The 27,938-nt window shown below is 33.2% G+C and overlaps 2 protein-coding genes and 1 long non-coding RNA gene across 4 annotated transcripts; 1 reads left to right on the top strand and 2 right to left on the bottom strand.

Annotated features, from left to right (window-relative positions):
* The first annotated feature begins 288 nt into the window (after positions 1–288).
* Positions 289–21,380, top strand: LOC117210785 (acyl-CoA Delta(11) desaturase-like). Of its 2 annotated transcripts, none has more exons than XM_033454116.1 (6): positions 289–545; positions 18,119–18,342; positions 19,216–19,346; positions 19,783–19,988; positions 20,285–20,470; positions 20,646–21,104. In XM_033454116.1, exons 2-6 carry the CDS (start codon positions 18,132–18,134, stop codon positions 20,965–20,967), a joined length of 1,056 nt encoding a protein of 351 aa, XP_033310007.1. In that variant the 5' UTR covers positions 289–545; positions 18,119–18,131; the 3' UTR covers positions 20,968–21,104. The 2 variants fall into 2 exon arrangements, with proteins under 2 accessions (XP_033310007.1, XP_033310006.1); XM_033454115.1 differs by lacking the exon at positions 289–545 and adding an exon at positions 16,542–16,564 and having other exon boundaries at positions 20,646–21,380.
* Positions 13,324–14,076, bottom strand: LOC117210787. The gene is made up of 3 exons (XR_004488159.1): positions 14,017–14,076; positions 13,696–13,802; positions 13,324–13,379 (listed from the first exon to the last, which is right to left on the bottom strand). It is a non-coding gene; the product is annotated as an uncharacterized LOC117210787 (long non-coding RNA).
* A 3,151-nt stretch (positions 21,381–24,531) lies between the features above and the next one.
* Positions 24,532–27,392, bottom strand: LOC117210784 (acyl-CoA Delta(11) desaturase). Its single transcript, XM_033454114.1, has 6 exons — positions 27,243–27,392; positions 26,748–26,890; positions 26,388–26,518; positions 26,072–26,277; positions 25,562–25,744; positions 24,532–25,039 (listed from the first exon to the last, which is right to left on the bottom strand). The coding sequence occupies exons 1-6, from the start codon at positions 27,350–27,352 to the stop codon at positions 24,730–24,732; spliced, it is 1,083 nt and encodes a 360-aa protein (XP_033310005.1). The 5' UTR covers positions 27,353–27,392; the 3' UTR covers positions 24,532–24,729.
* Positions 27,393–27,938: the final 546 nt, after the last annotated feature.

The following is a 27,938-nucleotide window of genomic DNA, read 5'->3' as shown; positions in this document are numbered from 1 at the left end:
AACACAGAAGGATATGTACATATATTGAATACTGCGTAAAGAATTATGTACATTTGTATTTTCTTTGATATAGGTACATATATATATATATATATATATATATATATATATATATATATATATATATATATATATATATATATATATAGAATATATATATATATAGAATCACGCATACTTACGCATTTGCCGGTAAGATCACAGGATAAACGCGGGGAGGCGCCACTAGTTCTTTCGTCTAACGTTGAGCGCGCTTGTGCTTGTGTTTGTCGGCTATTTAGCTCTTGCCTCGTGTTGCCGGCGTTTCAGTCTTGCTTTGCTGTCAGATCGTTCAATTTCGAGACTGGGAATCCATTCGCGAGCGATAATAGTGCATCTCAAAGAGTCAATTTGAACGATTAGAAGAGAAAGAGCTTTGTGTAGCAGTAATTAATTTATAAAATCGTGTCACATCGACGACGTAAGGCGACAACATTCATCAAGTTGATTGAACGAGAAAGGTTAACCGGCGAATAATTCAACAAGGGTAGCAATAGAGCTAACAGGTATGTTTGCTTTACTGTTCTATCTTTTTCCATTGTTTGTCCCTTACACACGATCGTATATATTCGTCGTTAAGAATCTTCGAATTATTCCATTTAGTAAAATTAAAAATTTCGATCTTTCTGTAAGACGAGAGAAAAAAAAGAGGGAGAGAAGATAGTAAAATCAAAGTTTATAGGACAATCTCCTTCTTTCACGGTCATTTCTTATTCAACGTTCTTCGTTTGCGAATTGATAAAAGACTGGGATAATTCCGTTTGTGTTTCTCAATTCGGCAGACGGCCGGTCATCACATCATCGCGTGATCAGATCTTTCGTACGTTTGAGAATTTATCAGTGTTCTAGATGATGTAATAGCGTTATAGTGCGGCTGTATATGTTTCGCTGATCCAAAATTCGATTTTAAAACTATTTATGACTACAGTACGATATTTCTAGCAAATAAATCAAGATAGAAGAAACGTATATAGATATATATACATGTGTATATAAATATAAAATTTGTATTTGTATGTATAAAATCATCAAAACATCATTCACAGTTTTAAAAATGCCCCATTGTAAACCAAGAAAATTTTGTTTCAAGTTCAAAATTACAAATAAGTCATTTCAATTCTGATATTTCTAGTGTTAACGGACGAACTAGGATAGCGTTAAATAATATACCGTTAATTTTAATTTTGCTGGCTCAATAATACCAGATTTGCGTATTGCCTATTTCACGTATATACATGTATACGGCGTATAATAAGGAAATTTCTGCTTTCGCGTGAATCGTACCATGGCAATAGCAATAAAAAAACCTTAATTTAACATTAAAAGATTGACGAACATTGAGTGACAAACATTCAATTTTTTTTCCCCCATGAAAGTTCGAATCGAAATTGAAAAAGAAAACTCGCGATTGCTTGATTCGGATGAGACAAGTAAATCACGTGTTTTTTTAAATAATATAACTTGAAAAAATAAACGACCGCAGGTAACGTAAGGTCATCCATCCAAGGTAAATTTCATTGACGCGTGTTAGATACGACAGCTTTAATTACGTTTCTGTGTATCTTGTCTACAATATAAAGTCTCAATATCACGTTTGTCGCAGTCTTTAATCGTTATGGCGTCTAAATAAATCACACGCGTTGTTTCTAGCGTTAAGTACTTTGTTTGAGTACATGCGAGTGATAAGATCTTTCGTATAATTAGTTGTAAACTATATTATCCTCTCTATATTATATATATTATCCTCTGTTGATACTTTTGCGACTATAAACATCTTTTAAGTAATTTCTCTTTTATATATAACGAGTCAAATATTATAATGTTACGTTGACTTTAGTATTGAAATTACCAGATGTTTTATCGCTTGATATTGCCGTAAGTAATATAAGTCTGTTTTAGACTTCGCAGACAAAAATACAAATTTTTAACTTTTCCTTCCTTCGATACGGTATGAGAACACGCACATGAGGCGACATTTCTTGAATTTCTAATTCGTATACGTTTCTAGTATGTTGCAATATATGCACATATATGTGATCCTAGTAACTTTAGGAACGGGCTACTACGGTCGCACGAACGTTCGCCTGAGAGTTATGAAGCGATAACAAAATTTACGATACCGCGCGACAAGTAGTAAAAATAGTTACGCTTTCCTTGTTCTATTTTATGTTTTTATTTAGATGTAAACCTGGCTACGTGCCTTTCTTCTTCCTTTTTTTGTTACTGTCTTTTTGTGGCATTGCTTACTATTTGAAACCTAAATATTTATCTATTCTTATCTGTATTTCTCGCGATCGCGGAGATTTCGCATAACCTAAGCGATTCAAAATAAACTAGTACTTTTAATTCTGAGCGTGGTATAATATTTGATCTTTTATTTTACGTTCGCAATATCGATTTGTCGGAAATTTTCGAAGGGAAGATAATGCACTTTTTACAGTGCTTAGATAGTATAGATAGTGGTTGCAAGATAGTGTAAGATATTGTGAAAATAGTGATAGTAATTTCTTAGTAATAATGATAGTAATCTCTTAGTAATAGTGATAGTAATTTCTTAAAAATTTCAGCTTCATTGTATATCTCGGTAGAATAACGTATATAATATTAATTCAAATATTTTAAGTCAGTATAGGAATTATGAGATAGTAGACGAAATTTAATGTAATATATCTACATTCACGCCATAATTTCACCACTCAATGCCAAGGTTTTCTCATCGATCTCACAATATCCATAATTCTACACATATTTTTTTATCATTTTGACATGCTCTATTTGTATGAGATATGCCAATGGCTTATGATTTATTCGAAACATGTTCAAGGTCATTGAATTCGAAGTACGAATTAGCAATTCTTTAACGAGGTTGAAGAATACAGTACGTGCCAATTGTCAGGCCAGCGTCTCAGCGGTGTCAAACCTGTTGAGCTGTTTGGAAACATTTCTTAGATTCGCTTGTTGTTGGCAAAGGTTGACCGTTGATATAAGTACATCTAATGTGTTTATTCCGCTTCTGCTTCGGGCAGCCAAGTATTTCTCTCAACGCATACCGTTACTAGGCCTACAAGTTCAGGAAAGTTGAGAGATGCGTACAACAATATTCATATTATAATTTAATCTCTCAAAAATTCGTTCAATTTTAACGAAATAAAACACTCTCTTTTTTATTTCATAACTTTATTACACTAATACTTACAAAATTACATAAGAACCTATTTTTTTTTTTTTTTTTTTTTTTTAAGAAAAAACGTTTCAATTTAATGAAATTCAAAGATGGATCTTAAGAGGCTGAAACAAATATTACTTTATGCTCTCGGTAAATTTACTCGTGAAAAATTTAACTCGGGTATTTTTATTACAAGTTATCTCACGGCTTTGAACCTGTTTTTCTGCGTGCAACAGTTTCTCATTTTCTGAGAGTGAAAGCTAAATTTATAATCTAGTTGAAAGTAGTTGCAATTTTTAAGACCAATGATACATTCGCGGCGCGTCGTTTACAATTTCATTCTTGATCAGATACGAGGATGTAATCGGCCACCGGAAACGTCGATTCGATTAAAGTCGATTAGTAGCAGCGGTTCGATCCAGCTCCTATATATTGCACTTCCGACGATAGAAAATATTTTTGTGCGTCAGTTATTTTACATGTCCTATCGTGCAAAAATCGAGAAAGCTTATATCAATAATAGATTTTCATGTTTGAAATTCTCACACTATTTCATAATTGTTGTTTATTTCCTCGGTTAGTTACATAACAAATATTAGCATTATTTGACGCATTATTTCAAAGTACATACATCATTTATGTTGTTAAATATTGTATCAAAAACTTCTATTTAGATTTCTTAATTAGTACTGTATTGACAAATCTGCACACCGTATTGGACTAAAAGTGTAAAATTAATAATAATATATAATACATATTATAAAACACATGTAAATAATATTAGATAATAATATTTTAATTATTATCTTCGAATTTCTATAACTAGAATGTTTCAGTTTTCAGGTGTTCTGCGATATATAGGTGTTAATTAGTTAAGGCTATATACATATCTTTGTAAACTTCAACGACCGCAATAATTCATTCAGTCGTGTTCATTTTGAGCCCTCTTTTAAGTTTAAAATAATCTCAATTTACTTACTATAAAATCTGCAAATTACTCCATATTATCCTAAGTATTTTACGAATTCTTCAAATAGCGACAATTGTTCGGGAAAAGAAGAAATAAAAATGAAGAATAATTTTTCCATAGTATAGCAGTACATTATGTAACTTCGCAAATAAAGAAAATTAATTTTTGAATTATAATATGGTGAGGTAGTACCCATCATGCATGCATACATCAAATAAAGAATTATCATCATCAGCTATCAGCATATTTCGCAAAGATAAACAGAAATATATTTACACGCGGTACGGTTAAAACGTGTACAACTCGCACCTACAATACATCTACAACACATGTACTAAAACAATATTCCTACAGATTCTCGGATTATATGAAAAAACGGGATAATCTTTTTCCTAAGAATTTAATACACGCATTTCCATAAAATATAGAAATTCCGAATTAGAATTTCGTGCAATGTCACCTACGATTAATGTATTTAGTTAGGCAACTTTCTCCATGTAATTTTCGTGAACATCTGTAACATTTTTAACATAGTCATTACGATCGATATTAGTATTACGTGGTTTCAATACCACTGTTATGCTGGATTTTATCGGATGTACGCAGAAAAGATTATGAGACCGTGGTTATACGTTATCAGAAGTGTGTCGTTCTAAATTGTAAACGATTACTTCCTGAATATAGTTGCGATAATATGCAAATATGTATGTGAGCGAGTGCCCCAACCTTGAACGTTAATTGCCCATTACGTTTTATTTAACATTGCTATAAAAAAGCGGCACCCTATGACATTTATTTGTCATTATCTTGTTTCAATGGACTAATGTTAAAGCTGCACGCTGAATTTACTGACCATATACATGATACAGTATTACACAAATATATAAAATGGCATGCAGCTATATATCATGCGGAAGTCTTTTTTTATGCTTCTTGAGGCTATTCAATTATTTATAAAGTCGAAGTAAATAATAGGAATACTGGAAGCTGTCGTTTTAAAACACCTATTAGACTAATTATTTTTAATGATCCATTACTACGTGGATGTAGTTGTTTGTCCCAATAATGCAATTCAAATTGTCAGAAATTCATATCTCACAGAGATTATCTCAAAATTACAAAATTATCAAATTCCTAAATTTCCAAGTTGCCGAATTTTTGAAGATTCGATAATTGTGCGTCGTATACTTTGCTCGGTAAACGTATTCGCGCGAATTCTCACGTCTCGCAACACCTTTCTCTTGTTATTTTACATCGGAAGTATCACAGCTCGGTATTTTCTTCCATTACGGCTCATTATACGACACAAAGAAACTGAAATCAGTTGAAAGTACGAGTCTACAATACCTCATAATGCTCGAACAACTTCTATTCACTTGACTGCCTCTTTAAACTCCTCTCGAACGTATTTCAAGTTGATTCAATCAACTATGCCCTCGGTTTGATCTCGGAAGTTCAATGACAAAATCGCAATGATGTAGCGAATAATAAAGGATGTATGTTTGCTTCATACACTCATTGACTCAATATTCATAACCCTGTAAATGATAATAGTTTGCATCGTGTTATTCGCATTATTACATCGCATTAAGGCACAATTTAAATATAGTGCGCAAATTACGCGTGAAATTTTGCAGCTATTCCACATAAGACAATTTGATCTTAAGTACGTGAGATCATCACCGGTGTTATTGCATTTGCGCCTTTCCTTGCTTCAACCGATGACGATTGACAATCTCATACGTGGACTTTAACTCTGAAATTCTGTGAAGGAAGAACTTTGAACATCGACGTAATGGACTTCGAACATTTTCTAAATGGACTCTCTGCAATTTCTCGATGAAACTGCAAATTGTTCGAAACGAGAATCTGTACATACATAAAATCTTCAAATATCAGGAACGATGAGTATTTATTTTTGCCATGTATGTAATTTAAATCGTGATCTACTATGCGTCAATCATATAACGATATATAAACTTGAACTTGCCGGGGGACAAGTTGATTCATATAACCAAGCCGTTGATATGATACGAGTGCCACCTATTTCTCCCTACCATCTGTGATTTTTCGTTCTGTTAATAGGAATTCGCGTTCGTATAAGAGAATTCCACCGAACATTTGCTCTTAAATACATAACAATGTTGTAATCAAAATTGTATTAATTGTAAATCATGAGAGTATTTCACGTAACACGTGTTCCTACTGTTTACATTTCAATGTTAGACGCTCATATAAGAGGATTGACTCTCGGCAATAATTTAGATAATATGAAATCAGCTAAAATATAGTGAATTAAAATCTACAATATCGTTCATGTAAATGGAGTACCACTGTAATTATAAACATCCGATATTTTACATAAAGTTATAATAAATCTTAGTTAATTACTTTATGTCTGAATACGAGATTTGTACGATATGCTATATGCGTACGCATGTACTACATGCTATGTGTACAGCATTATTCTCTTACAATCCCCGGTGTTATCTTACTTTGGCTCACTCTACTGCGAATACGTGATCGTGAATGAGACATAACAACGTCCTACCTTCATAACATCGAGCTTTACGTTCTGCCCTATGGAATCCATATTCAGAGAGTCGACAATGTTTAAGAATTAGAAATTAATTACCGCGCAATTAACATTGATCGTTGCTTTTGGTATTGTTTCCATGGTACGCATCTCAACAATTTAATTGTAAGGTTGCATCATCAACGTACTTATACAGTTCCAAGTTTGCTTGGAACGTGCAGTTCTAAAAAGTAGTGGGGACGTCGTTAATCAAAACTCGGGGTCACTTAAGCGGGCAGTATTTATACGCATAGTTGAACTATCTAATAGATTTGATATAACGTTTCTGTTAAAATATTTTTCTTTAAAGAACGCGTAATTAGATCGACCACGTAATAACACTTTTCACTTTTCAAATTAATGTCTAGTCAACAAGTGAGTCACGTAATACGCGGACGAGGAAGCGAACGAAGCCTCGTGATTCTCTCGCACGCAGCATCTCGTGCTTCTCGTCATTCGTGTGTGACGTTCGTTGCCTACACATTTATTACACCATATAGTGTGTACTCCGTTGTGCATTTGTTCAACGTTCGCGCATGCACGTTCATTGTTACTGGACATGGAGGGATAAACTTATTTAGTACATGTACATATATATATTTTGAGCGTTAATTGAAGTTTCATTGCTTTAATTTTTCCATTTTCTGATTTATGCGAATCATTTGTATCTCCAGATTAACCTTTGCCTTTCGACATACGACTTTGGCTCCAAGTTCAGAGTTTAGTTTAGCTATACACTTCTTCCCCTTGTAATTCCAATGTAATTTACGTATCGTTAAAATTCATTCTCCTTCTGTATAGGACTACTGATGTTACGTGCGTTATCTATTAACATAACATTTTCGTTTGAAATTGAAGATTTTCAAGAGCGATTAGAGAAATTAATTATGCATCGCAAAGGTCAAACATGTCGACCGCTATGACAGTCATCAATGTTCGATGATACAGAAAGTTAGTTTACATGAAATGAACAGTCATGTTCCTAAAAAAATTTGCGATACGCTCAATGTTGGACGCGTAATAAAGCGACTAAACGGTTTATTTTTTGGTGGGATATAGACAAATTTTTGTAAAGGAGAATTTTTCTTCTTTTTTAAATTCTTGAACTTAAAACGTTAGAATATGCGAATTTCTTTGTCAAAAGGATACAAAATCGATATATATAGAAGAGTTAACATTTTTACAAGCTTCTCGCGGTGTAACGAAGCTCTCAAAAACGCGGAAAGAATAAATTGATAGAATGTTTTGGTACGTGTATTTATTTTGTATCAACGATATAAATATGCGACTCTAACAATAATCGTACATCTTACGAATTTGGATAAAGACTTTATGGTACAGTTTAAAATATGAAATACACGAACAAGTAAACATAGTGAATATATGAATACCTACTTGATGTGTAATTGTGCAAATACCAATATTGTTAATTCGTAGGAATTCGGTAAGAGTTTGTCATTTTAGTTATTAATACAATAAGATCCGTTCAATATTTGAAGCGACATGTAAATATACATATTTGTCGAACGTTTAAAATATCAAGTATGCATAGGCTAATTTAGTTTAAGATGAACTCCTATATTTTTCGTATACTTCCTAAACTGTGAAATATGTAATGTATGTATAAATGACTACAATTTAATTTAAGTAGAAATATTAAAAGTTTTGCTAATATATGTATAGTTATAACTCTAATCTAAATATTATGTATAATAGTTGTGATAGTAATAGTAATAATAATAGTTTGATTAGCATTTGAAATTAATTAGAAAGAGAGATCGTGTAAAAATTTCATAAATGTGCTTAACCACGCTTGAGGATTTTCCTTTTATTTGCATTTTATAGTTACGTTTTCCACGTTTTTTTAATCTTTATGCATGCCTCTATGTCGTATAGTGTAACCCATATACCTGCGTAAATCTTACGTGTCATGCGTATTTCAACATTTCTGAAAGTTTCCTCCTTACTTATTTCGCATCTGTCTTTTCTCTAAATCGACTCAATTTTTTAATTATAGAAAATTGCGTTATTCGACGATCTCGTTAAGAGCAATCAGATTCTCGTAAATTGTTTAAATCAAGTTAATTATCGATTATTTTTCAAGTTGCACTAAAGTAGCACTTTCTGATGTAACGAAGTTCTGCCATATGTGTTTTTGTTAGATCTGAAGCAAATCCAAAAAGTAAAATACATTGATTCTTATGCCCGCGCAAATTGCATACCAGTGCAAATATGCAGACACAATGCTAGCTATTGCTTTTAAGTCTCGGACATCGGATGAAGCGACGTGAAAGCGGGTCAAAACCACCTGCTGTATATCGTCAGTTTGCTGCAAGAGGAACAATTTCGAGAATCAAAAATTTATTATTTTATGTAATGAAATTATATTATTTAAAAAATACCATAGGTTCAAAAATTGTTTTAATTCTGTAGCTCTTTTCTTAATAGTGAGTTATATGCATGGATAATATTTTATTAAAGACTTAAAACTTTAAAGTTAACTAAATTATATCGGTAAATAATCGAATAATTAATTATTTTTTATTTCAATTTTTTTATTTTCAATTGATTTGCAGAATAATTTATTTTTCTTATTTATGTCACTTTTCTATCAAACCAAAGATGTGTATATATAGATATAGATATAGGTTTTGTTATATCCATTTGTATGTATTATAAAAATTTTATATTGAAATCCTCTTTCATTAATTTTTGTTTTCAAAAAATATATGTCTGATAATGGAAGTGAAAATACAGTAGGATAAAATTGATCTGGGAAAACTCAATCACCAATGAACGTATTAAGTCAATAAGTGAATAACAGAACACACGCTATTGGCACAACATTCTTTATAAGCGCGGCTATAAGACCTCATACAGATATCATTGAGTTGAATCTTCGCCAGAGTGTGAATTAAGGAACATAACGAAACCTGTACTGTATATGAAGTTACGACAATTGTATCAACGTCACCAATTACGTTTTATAATTGCGCTAGTTGTTATGACAAATTGCACGCGATACGAAAGAAATTTATTTATCGATTATTTAAATATTTCGTATAAACGAAGTTTCCCAATTGTTGCTATTGAAATACATATTCGTGAAAAAAGCACAGGTTTGAGAGAAATATGTCTACAAAGTAATGTTTCATAAAGTTTCAGACTCTTTTATTTTTGTAATGTAGAATTATAGAAATATAAGTAATATTTGGTAATTGAAGTATAAAGAAAGATAAAGAAACAAATAATATATTTTATCCTGTTCACATATAAACTAAAAAGCAATAGTCGAAACAAAATCATTCTCCGAGTCAAAGGCATCAACTCAAATATCTGTGGGAACCTCGAATAAAACTACGGTTACGTGTTAACGATTTCTACACCTGCCAACCCAAACGCAAAACGTAATATATATAATTGTCAAGTGCCACACGCTGGTATCGTAGATTAAATTACTTCCACTTAGAGAAATATTGTCGAATACGAATACTAAATCCACATCATAATTCTTTTTCATTAATTTTTTTTTAATCTTTCTGGAGATTAATATCTCTGATATCTTTTATGAACATCGTGAATTTTATTTTCATATCATTCATGGTTTTAAAGTGTTAGTAGATAAAAATGGTTCATTATATAAAGAAAACAATTTTTTGAATTAATATCCATTTGCGAAATAACTCTACTAAGATTTAACATCTTACAGTTTCTGTCGACTATACGTGCGGCGTGTATTTATATCATCTTATGCGGTAACGAAATTGATTTATTCCAATCTCCCACTCTTTTAGCCATAATTTTCTTAGAACTCTTTCGTGTATACCCGAAATACTAGAGATCCTTCGTCTGAACCTAAATCTTCTTATTTTCATGTTCAAGGTTGCTCTATGTAGGTTCATCGATTGAACGTGTCTTCCGTACGATTCAGAGCGTGTTACGTTTGCATTCACCGTTCGAAAATCAGTCTTCCGATATAATTCGACTCGGTACGAACGGAGAATCAGTTTGTTCTCCCTTCTCCGGCTCTCGATTCATTTTTCTCGATTGTTCGGCCCGGTAAATTCACGTTTCCCCGTTCTCAAAGCGTATGGCGCTCACCTCACACGTATTCTGCCAACCACACAGACACGTGGCCGTTGCGGATTGCGAGTTCCACGAGGTATATGTATTCTAGTATACGGTGCAGGAACACGTCGATACTATTCTAGTGTGGTGCGCGACCAGCCGCACGTATTTCAACGAACACCATTCGCTGGTTTGAAGTGGCGAGAGCAGCAATGCGCAGCGTGATTGGCTCAGACCATCTCAGCTGAGCCGTAGTTCGAGGGGCGTCGCAACGTGTCTGATTTTAGGTGTCCCTCTATCAAGCAGAAACTCACTATTATCGAAGCGGTTCTGCACTTGTTGGCGTTTACCCTGCCTACACTACTTTATACTCTGCTGATGCTACTTGAATTTCCCGCGCAATTCAGAAAATCTTGGTAAACATTAATTCCTTTTTTACCTCCTTTCATGATCCCTATTGCTCGTTGCAATTCGAACGATTTACGATTGTTATTCGTTCATTCAGAAATTCGTTTCCTAGAACAGGTACAAATATCATGGATGATTGAACGAAACATAACACTTATGTGTGTATAATGCGTATTTTTTATACTATGTATCTATTAAACGTTATTATGAAATGTAGGGTATTTAATCCTTTCTATAGACTCGATTTATATTTCATTCAATTTTTCTTAGGATTAACATTGTACTACTGCATTTGTAGCAATAGCTAATGTAATAATGTTTTTAATGACAACAGAAAATTGTAACAAAAAGAACTATGCATATACACATATCTACAAATGTTTTTCTAATATTGCTGGCGCATTTACGTAGTTTATAATTGAAATACAATTACATGTAAATCCGTTTTTTCCTTTCCTGGTTTTTATTTGTAACTTCAAATCAGACGAAGTTAATTCTAGCTTTTTATCATTTATATTTAATACAAGTAAATATTATCTGAAGTTTTATCATTGTCAGACATCGAATATTAATAGGGAGCAGTTTTGCGTCAGATTTTGCAACAAATCTAAGGCACAAAAGTCATCGATAACTCCATAATATATCTAGGCTTTAACTTTGCACACTTAGTGTTAAGACATATTCAGAATCACTTTAGATTAGATTACCAGTTCACGTGCTTGTGGTTTGATTCAAATATTTCTATAATTCGTATTTTTGCTAATTAAATGTGACAGTGTATACTGTTACAAGGAGTGCGGTCACAGCTCTTACACATCTTAATCTTTTTAATGAGTTTTTGCACAATAGTAACGTTTGAAATGATAACAATACATAGGTCATGAATGAATCAAGCGTAGAGTCTAACGAATTGAAATTAATGATATTAATCAATAATTCATAAGATTTCTAAACTTTCAAGACTCTCAGTTATAAGTGTCATAAAATAACGAAAGATTTACGACAGGTGATATAAAAAATAACTATCTTATTTTAGTAAAGCCTTCTTTCGTATTTCTGGATACACAATATTTTGTGAAGAGATAAATATTAGTATATAAATAACTACGTTACGTAATTGGTGGTATTTAATGCAACCTTTATGCATAAATATCGTAGAGTTTTATACGTTACGAAAGAGTTAATATTAAAATTTTATTTTCTAACGTGAAACTGTGATTGTGACTGAAATGACAGTGGCGTGATCTGTACGATGCCAGCCGTACTGGTATGCAGTCTATTGCAAATTCAAATCCTATTTTCAAGACAATATCCTTTTTCATATATTTACCATTTATAAATTATCTTTAATATGAGAACTGTCCAAAATAACCAGTTGGTGGAATATTTGACAGATTTGTTATTTTTACGATACACGTAGACTATTGTTGTCATTGTAAAAGGTAATTAATGTTAATTTTTATCGAGATAAAACCATGTCTGTGTATGTTTAACATGTCACTTCAATTACAATCATCTATGCGATGTTATAATATACTTACAGGTATGTACATTACATGTGTGTAGGTTGCTCCTAGTATCGAATATTTTCTTTAGTAATATATAAAGAAACTTAGATGGTTGTAAATATACATTTTATTAATTTTTTACATGTTTTCATATATAGCATTATACAGGGTGGTTGGTGGTTGGTGGTTGGTGGTTGGTGGGGCGAAAAAAGAAGTCGAAAATATAGGACAAAAATTCTTTTTTTTAATTTTTTTCCTTTTTTTTTAATTTTTCCATCGAGACAACGATCTGCAGTGAGATCCGTTATAACGTACCACAGGCGTACCGAGCGAAAATTCAAAGTCGATTTTCTCGAAAACAAAGCCTCAAACGAAAAATTTTTATTCTATATTTTCGACTTCTTTTTTCGCGTAGAATCACCCCCTTTCCGTTTGCACCCCCAGTTACCAACCACCATGTATATTGAATTCTTGTCATATCTCCATTTATTCTTATTCCGTTTTTCTTTTATTCATTTATAACCAATATCAATTCATGAAGCTGGATATTATTAGCTTTAACTTTTCGAGCAGCAGGTACCAGTGGCTAATCGAATAATTAGAGTTACACACGAGAACCTTTTCTTGCTAGGTCGAGGATAGACACTATAAATATAAAAGATAAAGAATCAACATTGACCGATCACGTACAATGGAAAATTGATAAAAAGTCAATAACGTTGTTGTATCTATCATTTGTTTCACTGATACTAGAATGATAATGTCTGAAAGATATATGTGATAAAATATTGAAAAATTATAAATATGTAATACTGTTGTGATAAATGGTATTGATCAAACGTGGGTTAGAATAGAATATGAATTTGTAAATATTTAGCCGCGCGTGTTCGTGCATTCATAAATAGTCTAAAAATGTATTCGTTCACGTTTCTATTCAATTCTACATAATTCGTATATTCACCTGTGTACGAACTTCTTTGACCGTTAAATTGGTTGTCCATTTAATTATCATATCATCATATAACATCATTCGGTTATTTCATCAAGGTCTTATATAGTAGTCGGTATCTACTTGTAAATAAGTCGAGAATAAATTATATCCATTCGACGAAGTGATCGATTGAAATTTTAGAACTATGACTATGTATATTTCGATATAGACAAAGTGTGTTGCATGTAAGCATAGAAAAGTATTTTATTAGACGAATTACGTAAATGCTATTAGCTTTATGTAATCACGCGATACGTTTGTTTGGTACGTAATCTCTCCTTATCTTCATACCATTAGAAAATCTCTATGACCCTTGATCACTATCGAATTAACGCACGAATAGTCTAATATCGATCGGTATCGTTGTCCTCCTTCCGGTCACTTTATTATTCTAAATAAAATAATGCTTATAAATAATGAAATAAAAAGTTAATTTATTTTATATGGTAAATTGTTATATAGTAGATTGTATATAGTAAAAAGTTAAACAAGAAGTGAAAAGATACAATAACTAAAATATTGTAGTTATAGCGCCCATAACAAATTGTACGTTATCTGAGAAGAGTGCTAGATTCTAAAGAAGTCAAAGAATTCAATTTTCAATTTAATTGCCTTTCGACTGATGATTCCTTTAATTTGTGGCATATATATCATTCCTTATTAACAAATTGTTGACGAACATGGATAAATAATTTGTGTTATAACGCTGTCGCTATAAATGCAAACACGTTAACAGTTAATTATGTAATTATCAGAGAAACAATATCGTAAGACGTAAATTATGTTACATGGATATGATACTGTTTTTTATGGCTTGGACAAAACATTATATTCTGAATGTATCAATCTTTTTCTTGTGAGGAATATACTTCCATAAATTGTGCATTATAAATAAATTTATATAAATAATGATGTTATGATTCCGTCGCTAGTTATATATCACACATTGCGTAATATATAAATTGTTGCGATATTTTTTATCTGCGGAAAGGGTGAATTGCAATTTTACACATATTTTTATTTTCCACTGTGTAATTTTACACGAGGTCATTCAAAAATTCATTGTGATGAATGTACGGGATTATTAACAGTGACAAATCAGCCATTTTCCGACCCTTTAATTTCAGCCAATATAACGAACAGAATATGTATAATTGATAATTGGTTAATGTAACGTAAATGATTGACAATTGCCTATGACTTACGGATGTGACCTGCGAATCAAATTGAATAAAGAAATTTGATTACTGAATATGGAGATTCTTCGTTTCGTATGGATCATACATTTGACGTTTAGCAATTGTATATGTATGCGTATTTAGGAATTATCAGTACACGTAGTATAACAGTAATACGAAGTTAATTTCACTTTCATGTACCGAACATGTTAAATTATGAACAAACGTCTCTTAATAAAAATTATAAAATACCGGAAAAAACTGTAATTATGTTGAAATCTTGATTTTGTTGATAAAAATTGTAATATTCATCTATTCTTTATCTTCCGTTCTAGCATATCTCACTATATTTTATACCCAAAATTTTGCGTTTGCTGCTATAAAATCTCTAGTGAATTGTCCTTCGCTCTCCGTCCTAGCGATTCGACTTTTTCTATACATAAGATACGAAACGACATTCCATTGCGTAATCTCTATCATTTTCAACCCCATTTCATGGCACCCCATTCTCCGCTATATTTCTGCCTCCTATTCAGCAATTTCTTTTCAAAGCAAACAGACTCCTTTACTTTCTAAAAAACGCTGCAGCCACATCTCCGCCATTTCATTGCCGATGCTAACCCTATCCTTACACTCGCTCTCCTTTATACTCCCTCCCATAACGTTATCATTCAACATTTTCTGTCTTCTATAGCAACACTTTTACTCTCTCGTACCTTCATAACCTCCATTCTCTGTCTTTCTCTCTCCAAACTTTTTTTCTCAACTCCCTCAAACCTTCGTTCCTACCCCAACTTGTTCAACTGAACTTGTGTCAAGGTTCTGGACAACGTACGTTCTAGTCGATTTTATGGTCTTTGATAAGGATCAACGGATCCTAGGAAAGAATTTCGACCAACGAAACTCCGTCGCGAGGAAGATATACATATTTCGGTGGTGTCGCGTCGGTACGCAGTACGGACGAGCCTGCGTGCCAAGGAGGGCGCGCGTCTCGCGATCTAGCCTTCAGTCGATAGACGACCACGCTCGGGCATCGACGAAATATTTCATTCTCCTTTTCTACCCCAGTAGCATATTTTCCATTGACTCGGTCTACTGCCACCACCTCTTCCACCCCTTTGCTGTCGCTGGACCCGTAGTGGAGGTTACAGGTGTTGCCAAACGGGCGTCTGGCAGCTGTTGTCCCTGAATATATGTATAGACGTTACGGGTCGACGACTGTGATAAACCCGTGATAACAGTGAAAGTGGCGATTCTTGAGGACGATTTAAATACGATCTAAGGTTCATTAAACATATCTAGGTAAAAGACAGAGTGAATTTTCGAACTGTAAAATATTAACGGTGGACGCTTTCGTTTGAATTTTGAATGCGAGACGTTATTAGCAAAAGGAAATGGTAAAAGAATTAGTTAATCGTAGGATTAAATCGTTGATTCATGGACGAATAGAGTCGCAGGTGATGGATTGAATTTGTAAGGTTGGTCGGGGAAGCTGTTTTCACTGCTGGTGTTATCGATTTCGTCGGGATGTCCTGTTTTGACGGGACGAAGGGATGGTTGTTCGGTTTCATGTCGGGAAATATTTCGCAACGTTTGCACAAGATTCCATGTATGAGGATCTAGAATGTACTTAGGCGACACATCTGTGAACCGATGAACAGGTATGGTTTTTTTGTTATTACAGAGAAAGGAGGTTTGGTGAGTGTTAGAATTTTTTTCCTTCGGTTCTCTTATTCTTTGCTCTCTTGTGTTTTCTTCGACGTTCTCTGCGTTTCCTGCGGCACACTTTTGTGTTTCCAAGGATAAGAATTCTAGTAAATTTCTTAGTTAGTTATTTTATTTTTCAGCTGACTGGAGAGTTATTATTTGATATTTCTTTCGTTCGTGTCATTTTGTCGTTAATTGAGCGACCATATTGTAATGAGTTTGTTGTATTTCATGTCATTTCGTATTATGACTTCTTAATAAATGTATATTAGTTTATCGAAAAAAGTAGAAGTGTGACCTTTCTATTACAACATTCAATTGCCATTTTGAATAAAGAATGAAATATTTTAATGTTCAGTTGAATACAGTTGAAGTTAATGCATGTCAGTTTATTAGAAAAAAGTTCGATTCATAATCGTTTTATGGAACAATTTTCTGTTTTACGAAAAGATATAAATATCGTTGAATAAAAATTTTTCATTATATCATCGTTTCAATTACTGGAATAAAAAGATTTACAGAGTAATTTCATTGATACCCTTATATCGAAGAAATACCTAAGGGGTCACATATGTTAATAAATTGATTCGAAGATTGCCCTGTTGTGTAATGCTTGCACGATGATCATCAGCTTTACCAACACGTTCAAAGAACTGTGCCGATGAATTAATAACTGATTAATGTTCGAGTTTCTCAATAAAGTACCATTTTATTATCGCGCATCATTAATTACTATTGGTGAACTTTCCATATATATTCCACGCTATCGTATCGGAATTTTTCAGTTTTTGGTAATTCTGATTAACCGAGAGTAACATTGATACACATATATCGTTGTAAGATAGCAGAAAAGGAAACAGAAAATCATTATAGTTGAACCTTCCTTAGAATTTAACATGCGTTATTCATATCTTTTAAGATGTTTCAACATTTTAACGTTCAATGTTCACCAACCAATTCTTTTTATATTTTATTCACTGTCTCATAATTAGAATGAAATACAATGATATGCACAATATCGCAATAGAACATTATACATATTATGTAATAGCTTATACATACGTAGTTGAATTTGAATATGTGTCAGGGAAGTTTTTCCAAACAGTGTTTTTTATGTCGCATTATTAAGCTGCAAAAGGGAAAGAATCTCCATTGTAAATAATCCCGTGTAAATAATAATTCCATTCTGCGCAAGAAATGTATACTTAATGTTGCACTTTTTTCATTCCAATTCCAATGATTCATTTCTCATATACATATATCATGCGTCACATATTTGTGTATACCTACGTTGACGTCAATTCTTTCGATTGCGCCGAATTAAAATGTATAAAAACATAACAGGATTTGATTAGTATTTATGCATTCATTATAACGTAATACTATTACGAAGTTGAAATATTAAATTATGTAGATAAATTTGCACTCTTTATTAATATCCATGTGAATTTCTTGTAGCTTTGTACGAATTGTTTCGGTAATTCTAATACACTGTTTTCCCTTTTTAGGAAGAAAGGAGGAATGGCGCCGAATATAACGAGTAGCCCGACAGGTGTACTCTTTGAGGGTGAAACTCTGGAGGAGAGCTCAAGGGTGGTCGACGCGCCTAAAACGAAATACAAGAGACAGATCGTTTGGAGGAATGTGATTATTTTCACGTATCTTCATATAAGCGCCGTCTATGGACTGTACCTCGCTCTTACATCGGCAAAATGGGCGACACTATTATTCAGTGAGTGAAAGTGTGAAAATATTTTTTGTCCATTACCTAATACTAATATTTATAATATCTTGTAACCAGAATTGTATCTTGTAACTGTCGGATTGACCTGTTATAAGTCAACAACCGATCCGTTCAGCTTATCTCTTCACCCTCTTTCATCTTATTGTACCATTACGGAAACATTCTATTAAACTCAACTATTTTTAACTATATTTTGAAAAAGAATTCTCTTAATTACCTGTAAATTCGTGACAACTTCTGTGGAATTGTCTAGACCCAGTTATATTGTCTATGCGATAAAATGACCTCGTAAAATGGCATCGTACCAAATTTGAGTTCAGAAATCGTACGTTCGATGGGTTGTATGCCAACGAAACCAAAGCTTGTACGAATAAGTTAGTCAGCGTTAATTAATTATTCGAAAGAGGAAGGTGGGAAGTAATAATATGCGTTAATGAGACGTTACATTGCACACACGTGTTGACATGTTGGCGTACTCAGATTTCCTTGTTTGTTCTAGAAAAATTCTCTCTGGATTGTTGTTCACTCTGATAATAATTATTATTATCGTGATAGAGTTGATATTATAAACGTAATTATCAATAGATTGTAAAATAACAATTAATTTTTTACTTCATTCTCTTTTATCCTTGATTTTCTTTAACAAGATTTTTTCTTCGCTTTGAAAAAGTTTTAATTATTGAACAATCGTAAATACAACGTAGTAAACATGTTGATAAAAATTTTTGTCGTACTTAATGAAACTTACATAACCCAGTTTATAAACGGTCAATTCTAGTACGTTCTTTCATAAGATTCAATGATTCCTATGTATCGATACGATCAAGATCAGTATCCTTAACGTTCGTTTTTGTTTTGCAGCGATCATCTTGCATGTATACAGTGCTTTGGGAATTACAGCTGGCGCTCACAGATTATGGGCACACAGATCTTACAAAGCGAAATGGCCCTTGCAGTTGTTCCTGATGATTGCCAACACAATAGCCTTCCAAGTAAGCAATCGATCGAGTAATTACTGAACGATGAACCGTATGATGACCTCGCTACATGATAAGACTGGGAAAGAAAAAAGAAAACAAATTATTGTCCAGACGGCTTTTAAATCATTTTAATACGAACTGTATTGTATCCAGTGGATGAAATTATGGAATCTCTGGAAGTAGATATGACAATATTGAGAGATAAAAAAATATTTGAATCATTGGATTGTTCGAAAAGTTCTACTAGAAGTACAGGTTCTTAGAGTATTCGATTTCTCTAAGTTGAAATCAAACGTAAACGAGATCTTTAATTCTTTAATGTATCAAAGATCAAGTAGCGATACTTCCCCTAATGCCCGACTCTTGGTGCAACTAGAAATGGTTCAGAGTAAATAGATTTTTGTTTTTAAGTTATTCTTTTTTTTTCTAATACGTTTATCCTCGATAGGATGCGGCAATCGATTGGGCCAGAGATCACAGACTTCACCATAAATACAGCGAGACGAACGCAGACCCTCATAACGCAAAGAGGGGATTCTTCTTCGCGCATGTTGGTTGGTTGCTGTGTAGGAAACATCCGGACATCCGCGCGAAAGGCAAAGGAATTGATCTCAGTGATCTGAAGAACAATCCTATACTGAGTTTCCAGAAAAAGTGAGTGCCCTTTATCGATTCCCCTTGCGATCCACTGAAATGGAAAATTTGATCTTCTTTCTACGTTCAGTATTAAATTAGAAGATTTTTAAGAATCGATTCGAAACATTCGGGAAAGTTGATCACTATGGCAGAAGATTGTAGTGTTACAATATTTTTAACTAGAATGAAGCGATCTTGAGTTCTTTTTTTAGATAATTTTATTAAAATATATTTTATATACGGAATAAATATAAATAAAAATAAACAAATAAAGGAAGATAAGGTTTCTAATGCGTTGTACAATGTGTCTACAGATATTACGTGATTCTGATGCCTCTACTGTGTTTTATTGTACCGACTATAATTCCTGTCTACTGCTGGAACGAGACTTGGGGAAACGGTTACTTCGTCCCTACTGTTTTGCGCTACGTCTATACGCTGAATATGACTTGGTTGGTCAACTCTGCGGCCCATATGTTTGGAAACAAACCATATGACAAGTTAGTATTATTTGTCATAGTTTTGGTTCTATTTATCGAGTTAGTCGGTTTCGAAAGAAACAGAACTTGTCGTATATTTCGCGTTAAAAAAAAACCATCGACAAAAATCTCTAATTTTCTAATAAGCTGTATTAAAAAAAATGTAATGGAAGAGGAATTAAATGATATTTTTTAGGTATATCAACCCCGTGGAAAATAAAATGGTAGCCATAACAGCGTTAGGTGAGGGTTGGCACAACTATCATCACGTATTTCCATGGGACTACAAAACGGCAGAGTTGGGCAATTACAAAGTTAATGTAACAACGTTATTCATTGACGCCTGCTCAAAACTTGGCCTCGCGTACGATATGAAGATAGTACCTCAAGATCTGGTGCGGAAACGAGTAGAGAGAACCGGCGACGGAAGCCATAACGTGTGGGGTTGGGGTGACAAAGATCAGACGCAACAAGATAGAGATGTGACAATGGTGGTGAATCTGAAGAAAGATCATTAACGGACACAAATATTGTGCTAGGCTGATCGTTTTCTCAATAGAAAATAGTAAACGACAGCCTACTTCTTTGTACAGTTCTTTACGGAAGGGGTGGTATATAAGTTATCCGGTAATCAATTGAAATATTTTGGGATAGCTCTTAATATTCTTAGTTATCCGGTTATATTAGCATCAGTTATATCCAATTTTTCCGATATTGGTTTACAATAAAGGATAAAATATTGTATATTGTTTCGTTGCGTGTTTCCGCCAAGATTGATATTCGCCCCAAGTGTACAAAAGTACGCGTTACTATCGAACAAAGATCTTTATTCTATTTTATTAGTCTTATGTTATTGTAATGTAATCTTAAAATAATAGTTAACGTACTTTGAATATCAATTTCTACAAAATAAAAAATATTTATATCTTGATTGACGGCGTAGGCTGTCTTGCGGATTACTGATCGCGGCCGATATTATGGTTACGTGAACTCTAAGTGTCCTCAGTGATTATGGGTGAAAATCGATACTTCGGTTAGACACTTTAACGACGTCCTAGATCGTAACGATAGACTCGCAGGCGACGATAGTTTAAAACTATATATATATATAATATATATATATAACTATATATATATAACTATATATATATATACACCAAACTTCGAAGAACATTGATGCTTGTAATAGCTGGAGAAACTGTTCCATAGGATTTATGGATACTGAATTAAATTTCTGTTCTTGAGCTCTCTATCCGATGGCAGTGTGGATTCTATTCTTAGGAGGCTTCTTTGCTGTCTTTGTCTTTTATTTATTTCATATTAATAGTCGATATCAGAGCTGCGAAGGATAAAAGGAGATAAATATGAATGTTTTTAGCATGTTTAATGAGAAAAAAATGTTATGTTAACGCGAATTATTATAGCGACCACATAATTAGGACGCGTTAAACGTATTCTCATAAAGAACCAAGTGAATCGAGAGAAACTCGTCGAGGATTTTATGCTTTATGATAATATGCCTCTTTAGCCGTTTTAATGCTATAGATCATTCGTTCTTTCAAAAATTGAAAATTTTTCGTAACTCTGATTCGTACGGTTTCACTATTGTTTTTCGCCTTACACATTTCCGTTTTCCCTTTTATGATCGTTCCTTAATCCTTTCAAGATGCTTGCTCTCATCCTACTTATATAATAGCATGCTATTTTTGTAATAAAAATTCTATCTTTCGTTTCTACTTTCTCTTTCCTCTCTTTCTCTTTATTTTTATTTGGAAATTTAATTACAATACAACTTAAATTATTTAGTAGTGATGTTTGAGTCAATTATGGGAACACTGGAATTTAATATACTGCGTTTAATATACTTTTCCTCTCTTTCGGCTCGTTATTGAGTCGAATTTAACCTTAGAAAGCGGAAACTAGAAGAAGAAAGTAAAAAAAATATAGCTTTAGTTGATCTTTCTTCGAATATTTTCTTTTTTCTTCTTTTATATTTACTTTTTTTATTACTGAATACAACATTAATTATCTTCATCGATTATTACTGATACGATCCTAAATATTTTTCTATGCGTATGGTAGGAAGCAATGTTCTTTTCGTTTTTGGAAATTGACATTATAATTTGTGATATGTAGAATTGCAGAAGATAGTACAATACATTTCTTCAATTAAAGATGTTTAAAAAATAGAAGAAGCGTCACGCTTTCTCGGGTTAAAGACTAAGAAAGATAGAAGAAACAGAATATGATATCTTCCTAATTTGTTCTCTCTTCCTAATAAGAAGTGAGCGCGTAAAAAACACAATAATATTTGTACTCGACGACACTATTTGAAAAAACACATTAGAAAGCGTGATTGTAAAAAAGAAGAAGAAAAACTAAGATGATGTCGATCAATACGAAGACCTCTGGTACCTTTAAGAAAAGCACGCCGTGCTCTGCAACGATTTGCACGTGTATATTTGTAAAATTATTTGCATAGTCGACATAGTCGATTGCAAGAAAGATTGTAAAGAAAGTGAAAAAAACATTGTACGCTTAATGTAAATGTAAACGACTGTCAGTTTTCTACTTGAACCTCTTATTTCGAATATTTTTTGTTATCGTGCGGGCGCTTGTGAAATTTGTTGATATATTTAATATTTGTTTTTCTAAGAGACATTCCATCCTTGAGAAAATATCCTTCCCCGTGTAAAGAATTGAAAAATTAGCTAAACAAATTCTCAGGCAAGGGTCTCCTTCGTTATCTTCAGAACTTCATTAAAAAAAGGAACAGTAGGCAGCAAAATTCTTTCTACGTTCAAACATATGGTGAATCTCTCTTTGCTAAAAGTGTCTTAGAACATTAATTTCGAAGTATCACTACAAGAAACAAAATCCTTTCTCTTCGTTGATTTGTTAAAAAAAAAAAAAAGGATGCTCAACATGTTTCTCACCGATCTGTACACTTTTAGAGAACATTCGCCGTATCCGTCATATATGTTTTTCTGAAAATTGGTTGTCGCTATGATTACATGTTTCTGACCGATTCTTCGTTTCCATATATAGCATCTACTTATTTTCCTTCACCCTACTGGCTTTTCAGGTGTTCACTTGTGAGTATAAGAAGTGTGATAATTGTATGAATTCGCGTTACGATGGCGGTACGACGGTGTACACAGAAGATTGATATCAAAGATTACATAGAGATTAGCAATTAGTGTGAAAAAAGACGAGGGGGGCAAATTTCGCTAACGTTGTGCGAAATTTTGAAGAAAGTATATATGACGGTATTTTTCACGAGATCGCCCTCGTTTTTTCTATGTGTTTTTTTTCCATATGTATAAAGAAATAACTCGCATACAAGTATACTAAGATCTTTTCGCAGACGTACAAATATGTCCGTTCGCAGACGTTTACTGTGCAAGGAACTATCGGAGATTAGTTCTAAGATTTAATCTTAACTTTAAATAAAAGTGTGATGTGTTACCAGATTTTAAGAGACAAATATATATGTTGTTTTGTTACCAGATCAGGACGAAATGATTGATTTTATTCCATTTCGTAGCATGCCGATAATCATATAAGAGCATTCAGGGTAATCGTTTCTTTCGTCTGATTAATTTCTTTCTCGTTGCATGAGTAGTAACGTAACCGGGCATTTACTGAACGATTCATTTAGAGCGGACATACTTTCACATTTTTTCCTTAATTCTCTTTCTTACTGTACTTTTTGTTTTGTTTTGTTTTTTTTTTTTTATTTTGTTTTTATTGAATTCAAAATTAAATTTGTTGTGTGATTTTAATTGTAATTTCGTTTAAACTATAATTTGATGGAATCGCGATTTAGTAATTTAAGCTTGTTTCACATGGTGATATCTGTTCCACTATATTTCATTGCCTTATTATTCTTCTAATACCGATCAACCTAGAGCAATTGACAGTTTCGCAATTTTCAATTGAGACGAAATGCTCTAATTAACTAATATATTATTCTCTACACAAAATGATTAATAAACTAAAGGTAGTTGCATGAAATTTTAATCATAGATGTTTAATGACCTTTTCTTTTTTGTGTGGTTTTGTCATCATAAATTATATCATTGTTATTATAAAATTAATATATTATCAAAATATAACAAAGGTTTATATTCGTCAGTGAGTAATAACTTGTACGATTTGTCGATGCTCAGAATCATATCAAATAACGTTGGTAAAGGAAGACGATAAAAGCGACGATAAAAGAACAATGAAATCTATCGTTTTAAGCTGCGACAAATCGGTACACTTTTAATTTCAGCTCAGTTCTTAACCATCAGCTTCAGTTTTTTTGCGTTGTACATAGATTTTTCTTTCAGCCTTCCAAGGCCCTCCGCAAGCGTCATTTTCTTCTTGCTCACTTCGTGAAGCATTTCTCTAACATCCTCGGAATCAGTTGTTTGTAACAAAGTAACATAACCGAGCTCGTGCCATATTTTGATGAAAAACGTGGCGCAACCGTCCGCGTAGCTGCCGAATTCACCGCACTTCCAGTCCCATGGTACCATGTAGTGATACATCGGCCAAAATGACTTCGTTAGGAAGAATACACTGATGTTGTCTTGTGGCAATCTGGAACCGTGAGTAGTTTGCTTTGGATTCGGTACTTGATCATGCAAAAATTATCGATACAAAGATTTCTTTAATTTTTTGTTGCGATATCGATGTAAAATCTTTTCTCTAATTTCCAATTTCTCCTATAAAAATTTCTTTGTATGAAATTTCGTGATTCTTTCGCGTTGCTTCAATATTAAGCAGAGAATTTCTTTCTCGTTAACTAATGAACAATGTTTTATCGAATAACGAAGATGGATATGAAGCGATATTGACAACTAAAGGAAACAATTTTCTAATTAAATTACATTGTATTTTACGAATTCAAGGAATTTGTTAATCTCGTCGAACAACTACAGCGAAATGATTAATCAGAGGATCGTTTGTATTAGTTTCATCAAGCTTCTTATATTTTCAACGAATTTAACATTTTATTGAACGGTGATTCCATCGTTGTCTATCCTGACAGTGCCGTGGCTACCAGGCATTTTAAAGAACAGTTTGTACAATATGCTAAAGGTATCTGAAATTTGCATTAACTTTTGCGTTTCCATACTCCAGATCAAGCGCGCGCTGTTCACCAGCCAAGATACGTTCACCGTAATGGCGAATCGCAGCACTCCCGTGATCAGTATGGTCTCAGTCATCGATTCGTCCCAGTATTCCAGCGGCGCGTTCAATGGCAATATTAGTCCGAATATTATGAATAATGGCCAGTAGAATCTGTAAATACAAAGAAGAGAAATTGCGTTACGAAGATGCGTGAAAAATTAGGCAAGAAGTTAAATATTGAACGCTTGAACGAAAGAAAATATCTATGTTCGAAGAAATGGAATTGTGCGAAGAAGAGTCAGTGCCAGAAATTATTAGGCGAGTGTTATATTGTCAAAGAACGAGGGTCTCTTGTTTGGAAAGAGTAGAAAGAGCAATGCAGGTTATTAGAAATGAAATTTAAACAAGTGGAAGCAACGAGTCAAAAATAATTTTTGATAGAATAATAATAAATGTAAGGAAATTAGACAGTTTTAGCGTTCGTTAAGAAGATCTTACTTCTTTTGAAACCAAACATAGCCATCTTGCTCGATATCACGCATATCGATCTCACGTTTGATCTCTTCAAGGTCCATACTCGGTGACAATATATTACCTACATAGTGACTATAGAAAAATCCTTTCTTATGATTGTAAGGGTCTTTATCTGTCCCATAATACTTGTGATGAAGCCTGTGATACAATACCCAGTCGTGTATCGAACCCTGTAAACAAAATATAATTTACTAGGATAAGAACATGACAGGTAAGCTGTAATAATAACAATTAACTTATTAACCGGTTCTTCCCTTAAGCAGAAATTTCAGGTACCTACCACTCCTGCTAGGGTGTGAAACAACATGAGGAGAAGCCTAAGAGATCCCGTGGCTTCGTACGTACCGTGAGCCCATAATCTATGGGCACCTGCTGTCACTCCAAGGCAACCAAGGGTCGTTATAAACAACGCTGGAAAATTTATTGACTGATCACAAAAGGTATAGGCTAGAATTTGATTATTGTTTTAATAGAATGAAGGAATAAAGTAATATGTCTTCCTAGAACGAATAATAAATGAAACTCTTGAAAAGACTATATCTTAGTGGAGGGGCACGGAACGATTGAAGCGATAAATGTACCACAAGTTACAAAATTCGTCGTGTGAAACAAAAGAATAATAAAGTGGGTGTTTTCTTACTAAAAATCACAGTCATCCATTTAGCGGAAGTGAACAAAAACCAGATAGCGTATACTCCGAGGACGTGTATATAAATGTACCATAAAATAGCCGCCCATTTCATTTCTTGTTTCCTTGCTGGTTGTTTCTCGTCCAACATCGCGCTGTTTTTAAACAAATTGAAGATTACGCATGTCGCTCGACGAAACACAATCGGCACACATTTTCATCTATTCAGGATACTAACTTAGATCATTAAAAAATAAAGTTCGATAAAAGTCACATAAAGTTGAAAAGGAAAAGACGAAAAATACATTTTAGCAACACCAAATTGAAGTCTCCATGAAGGAATCCATAAAAGATTTCGAAGAACGTTTACAGCTTAAAAATTGATATTCTCTTTATATATTCTCTTAGCTAAGAATGCCACGAAATCGAACAACACACTGGAAACGAGAGGCAATGCAATTTGAAAAGTGAGTTCACGTGTTCAGGCAGTTGTGGATCGAAATTTACCTTTTTCTGTAGCACGAGACACGCTTCTGAATAGTCGGAAAAGAACTACTTAAACGAATGCGAACCATAAGCCTTGTCGACCGACCTTTTGGCTTCTGTTTGAATCTCATTAATGACTAAGATTTCACTTCGTCATTTCCTTTGTTTTAGCGTTCTTTAATTTGAAAATGAGTTTAAAGAATCGTTTCCAACTCGATCACGATTGCCGATAACCATCGCCCTCTTGATACGATGTTTAGCATTAGTTACAATTGAAACTGCCTTTGAGATTTTTGCCATTAGATGGAATTATTGGGAAACATCGTAACGAATAGACGACAAATCGGTAATTTCAAAAACAGGAAAATGGAAATTAAAAGGGCTGCATTGCGTTGTCCAAAGTTTTTGTATCAAGAAACTGTTCAATTAGAAGATTAAACAATTTTTAAGATATGTGCAAATCTGAGAACACGTAATTTCGTTACTGCCACTTATTGCGCTGTGTTGTTTATAAACTGAATCACCAGATTACATTAATTATTCGAAATATCTTTATCGAAATATCTAAGAACGTGTGAAAATATCAATATTAATTTAGAATACAACTGCAAGGGTAACTTTTGAACAATTCTTGAAAAATTTCTAAATAATACACGAAGCATCATAAATTATTTAAATTTTCTTTGTAATCAAAGAAATAAGCGCATGGGAAAAATG

This window comes from Bombus bifarius, unplaced genomic scaffold (assembly GCF_011952205.1).
Source record: "Bombus bifarius isolate JDL3187 unplaced genomic scaffold, Bbif_JDL3187 scf7180000008212, whole genome shotgun sequence".
NCBI lineage: Eukaryota > Metazoa > Arthropoda > Insecta > Hymenoptera > Apidae > Bombus > Bombus bifarius.
This window is presented reverse-complemented; position numbering and strand designations above follow the sequence as displayed.

What these genes read in the sequence shown, in the direction of transcription:
- LOC117210785 (XM_033454115.1), top strand. An exon ending in CCAACACAATAGCCTTCCAA is followed by an intron (nt 19,347 to 19,782) that starts GTAAGCAATCGA and finishes TATCCTCGATAG; the next exon opens with GATGCGGCAATCGATTGGGC. An exon ending in ATACTGAGTTTCCAGAAAAA is followed by an intron (nt 19,989 to 20,284) that starts GTGAGTGCCCTT and finishes ATGTGTCTACAG; the next exon opens with ATATTACGTGATTCTGATGC.
- LOC117210784 (XM_033454114.1), bottom strand. Translation starts at nt 27,352, where the DNA reads ATGAGATTCAAACAGAAGCCAAAAGGTCGGTCGACAAGGCTTATGGTT. An exon ending in TTCACACCCTAGCAGGAGTG is followed by an intron (nt 26,278 to 26,387) that starts GTAGGTACCTGA and finishes TTTTGTTTACAG; the next exon opens with GGTTCGATACACGACTGGGT. An exon ending in TGGAGTATGGAAACGCAAAA is followed by an intron (nt 25,040 to 25,561) that starts GTTAATGCAAAT and finishes TCACGGTTCCAG; the next exon opens with ATTGCCACAAGACAACATCA.